We start from the raw sequence: 4,386 nt of genomic DNA on the forward strand, positions 1-4,386 counted from the left end.
CCTACGACCATGTAAATTGGGATTTTGTTTTGTATTTGCTGCATAGATGTGGGTTTGGTGGGAGGTGGAGGGCTTGGATAGAGTGGTGTATTAAGACGGTAAGATTCTCCATTCTTGTGAATGGTTCTCCGGAAGGGTTCTTTAGCAGTTCGAGGGGAATCCGGCAAGGTGATCCTCTCTCTCCGTTATTGTTTGTGCTTGTTATGGAGGCGTTGAGTAAGATGGTGAATGCGACGGTTGATCAAGGCCTTTTGACTGGGTTCTCGGTGGGTAATAGGGTCTTGTCGGAGTTGATGGTCTCTCATTCCTTATTTGCGGATGACACTTTGATTTTTTGTGAAGATTCTATCGAGCAAATCCGGTATGTTCGTCTCATCCTCTTATGTTTTGAAGCTGTTTCGGGTTTGAGAGTGAATCTTGGAAAGTCAAAGATTGTGGCCATTGGTGAGGTGGAGAACATCGGGGGCTTAGCTAACATCCTTGGGTGTAATGTTGCTGATTTGCCTATGAAGTATTTGGGTCTCCCTCTTGGGGCATCGTTCAAGGATACGGCTATGTGGAATGAAGTGATTGAAAAGATGGAGCGTCAGATGGCAGGTTGGAAGAGAATGTATCTTTCTAAAGGAGGTCGTTTAACCCTCATCAAGAGCACTTTGGCTAATCTTCCGACTTACTTTTTGTCTTTGTTTCCGATTCCTGTTAGTGTAGCTAAAAGGATCGAGAAAGTCCAAAGAGATTTCTTGTGGGGAGGTATGGGGGATGAGCCCAAGTTGCATCTTGTAAGTTGGAATCAAGTTTGCAGCCCTCTTAGATATGGTGGTCTTGGCATTCGGAAGATGTACCAGTTTAACCAAGCTCTTTTGGGGAAATGGCTTTGGAGATACGCAAATGAGAACGGGGCTCTTTGGTGTAATTTGATCAAAGCTAAGTATGGAGATCAAGAAGGTGGGTGGTGCACGAAGGAGGTCTTGGGCTCTCATGGTGTGGGTCTATGGAAGCATATTCGTAAAGGGTGGAATTTCTTTGCCAAAGGTATTCGTTTTGAGGTGGGGGAGGGTTCGAAAGTCAGATTCTGGCATGATATTTGGTGTGGGGACAACTCTTTGAAGCAAGTTTTTCCGTCCTTATACAGTATCGCCAGACACAAAGAAGCTTGGGTGAAGGATAATTTTATTGGGAGGAATGGGGTTGTTGAGTGGAATGTCATTTTTGTTCGATCGGTCCAAGATTGGGAGATGGATTTGATTTCTCCTTTTTTTGATCGGTTGTATTCTTGCAAGGTCTCCCTAGGCAGTGCAGATCGTATTTGCTGGTCTTCGTCTAAGAAGGGCAAGTTCGAGGTTAAGTCGTTCTATAAGGCCTTGTCCATTTCTAATCAAGAGGAGTTTCCTTGGAAGAGCATCTGGCGTACTAAGGCGCCTCAACGGGTGGCTTTTTTCGGATGGACTGTGGCCTTAGGCAAAATTTTGACTCATGATACGCTGCGTAAGAGGAACATAGTGGTTATGGAGTGGTGTTGTATGTGCAAGAAGACCGGAGAGTCCGTTGATCACCTGCTTCTCCATTGTGAGCTCGCAAGTGCTCTTTGGCACATGATTTTTCAGCATTTTGGGTTGCATTGGGTCATGCCTTGCAGGGTGAGGGCCTTGTTTGCTAGTTGGTGGTCGGGAGGACGTTCTCGAAGCGCGGTTGTGTGGAAGATGATACCTCTGTGTCTTATGTGGTGTATTTGGAATGAAAGAAATGCTAGATGTTTTGAAAATTCCACTAGGACCATAGAGGATTTGACTCATTTCTTCCTTTTTACTCTTTACTCTTGGACGGCCGCTTGGCTAGCTCCTTTAGTGATTAGTTTCTCTGATTTTCTTTTTCATTTCTCCCCCTCCTAGGCACTCTCTATTTATACTTCCCGTGTATATGGGTTGCGCCCCTCTGCGCTCTTTTTATATATTTCCATTACTTATCAAAAAAAAAAGAGGAAGGAAGGGGGAGGAAGAGGGAGGAGGCTCACTCCGATCGGTATTCACAAGAGAAAGTCAAGAGATTTGGGGGAAAGAAAGGCAAGCTCTCTGGAGGAAGAAGAGAGACAGGCTCTCTTGCCCACGAGATAATTTGGGCTAATGCTCATTGGCAACAATTTCAACCTTTAAATTGCAACAATAAAAATGATCAACTATTAACCAAAATTTGACTCCATAAAAGCTTTCAGACAAATTGAATCCGAGTCCCTTTTGTGCACTTCAGCCAAATTAGGTTTATGACCACAAACAATCAGTAATTATAAACTATAGATTTTAGATTCTCTTACAATAGTAAGGACTGGCATCAGAAATTTTAGGACTAGGAAGTTTAGTCTCACTGTGGAGTCATACAATATTAACATCCATATATAGGCATTTTTACAGAACAAAAGGTTTCACTCAAACGCTATCTAAATTGCAATTATCTTCAAAAAAATACGTAGGACAAATAGAATTTTATAATACACTCCTAAAGTGCATAATCGAGATCCAGAGGCTCAATCAAAATATGTTTATTATATACTTAGTTGTAGATAGCAAAAGGGGAATAGCATGGAAAGGGTCTAAGCTCAAGGGAGGAGTGGAGCAATCTAAAAGCAAGGATGAAGAAAGGATAATGGCAACATATTCGCAATCCAGAAGATGCTACTTCCAAAAAGTTCAAATCTAAGGAATATCAAATAGGCAGCCTCATATATTATTGGGTTTATCAACACATGCTCACATGATAGAGATGGAAACCCCAAGTACAAACACTACTCTTTCTTTCATTTAGATCTTGCCACATCACCACAACTTCCCCAATCTTCTGCCACTTAGGCTCCACCAAAATTACCCAACGCATATTGTCTCACCTGCCTCACTTCTCGTCTGTCGTGCCCCTTCTTCCACCATGTATGCAGACCTGCAAATCAGCTTCTTCTTCCGTCACTAAACATTATTCTATTAACACCCTACTGCACACACTCACATCTACATAAATCTCTCCCCCCCCCTCCCTGATTCTTCTTTTATTCAAGTATAATATATGTATGTTACATATATGTTACGATCTTAAGTGTCTCACATGGCTTAAATACAATTTTAATCATGTGTATTTAAGCTATTGAGCATCTTCCCCTACCCAATGTTTGTATCATTTGGTATCATAGCCAGTCACTACATCGAGTATGAGATCAGATGCAATTCATCGAATATGGGATCGAATGAATGGCGGCTTTGTGCTCGAGTCAAGCAATGGACGACCTATAGGCCGGATTAAAATATCTTGAGCGGCAAGAAACATAGGGTTTGAGGTTCAAATTTAAGCTTTAAGGCAGGGGATGTTGTGGGGTTGTGAGCAGTTTTTGTCTTATTGATAATAGTAACAATGCAGAGGAGAGAAAAAAAACGCGCGCCAGAGAGAGAGAGAGAGAGAGCTCATGAACTGTGAAACTAGCATTCACGATATGATCAAATTCTAAGCATCTTGCCCCAAATGGCCAAATCAACTGGATATTACCATCTATAAATTCAAAAGCTCATGAATTGCACACTTCTACATAAATTAAATTTAAAAGATAAAATAAAACAACCAGCATTGTAAACTTGGGAATTCAAAAAAGAAAAAGAAAAAGAAAATAAAGGTCACTATCTGTGTTCTTCTTAAGACTCAAGAATCTGTGCAAGAAAAGAAAGAAAGCAAACCTCAGCACCAGTCTTAGCAGCAGTCTCAACCACCTGAATTAGATGACTATGTGGAATGGGTCCAGTAGATAGGGCACCTATCTTTGGATACTGTTTCTGGTTCGGAGTTTCAGATAACACAGCCTCTGTGCAAAATTTTCTTCTGGGTTTGGCCTTGAAAAACCGGATTCGTCCAAACCCATGTTGGAATTTGTCGCTAAAATCCAATGGAAGACGGTGGTTTGGTCGAATTGGTGGTCGAACCGATCTGGGTATTTGAGAAAATTTCAGAGGAATGCTAGTGAAGAAGACCATGGACGTGCCCATTTGAATTGAATAAAAATTCACTTTCCAACTTTTCAAGTTTCTCTGCAATGTTTTCGGAGGTTTTAAGGTATTGGACACTCTGCTTGTGCCACAGATTTTGTAATGGTATCTGATGGAGATGACAGAAGCATTCCGTCCGGTAGCTTTTCTTTGTTTTGTTTGTTTGGTATTTTGTCTTCTTGCGTGCCAAATGGAAACTCCAATTATAGATTTGATTTTGTAAAAATAGGGATAAATATAAATATTCCATGAGGTTTCATAACTTTATTTTTTCCTCCATTTGATTTTCATCACAGGAGGTTTCTGTAGTTTTAATAATAGACCAAATTAGTCCTTATATCAGTTGACCGTTAGTTGACTTAACGAAATTCCA

The 4,386-nt window shown here is 41.0% G+C and overlaps 1 protein-coding gene across 3 annotated transcripts in view; it reads right to left on the minus strand.

Moving 5' to 3' along the window:
- The window catches only part of LOC132170994 (phosphatase IMPL1, chloroplastic), a 35,008-nt gene extending 30,862 nt beyond the window's left edge, over positions 1–4,146 (minus strand). For all 3 annotated transcript variants that reach the window (XR_009439004.1, XR_009439003.1, XM_059582179.1), the window contains exon 1: positions 3,708–4,146. Coding sequence is in view for 1 of the 3 variants with exons in the window: in XM_059582179.1 (XP_059438162.1) it covers positions 3,708–4,013 (306 nt within the window). In the remaining 2 variants the exon portion in view is untranslated. The remainder of the gene's footprint in view (positions 1–3,707) is intronic.
- Positions 4,147–4,386: the final 240 nt, after the last annotated feature.

This window comes from Corylus avellana, chromosome ca2, assembly GCF_901000735.1.
Source record: "Corylus avellana chromosome ca2, CavTom2PMs-1.0".
Classification (NCBI taxonomy): Eukaryota; Viridiplantae; Streptophyta; class Magnoliopsida; order Fagales; family Betulaceae; genus Corylus; species Corylus avellana.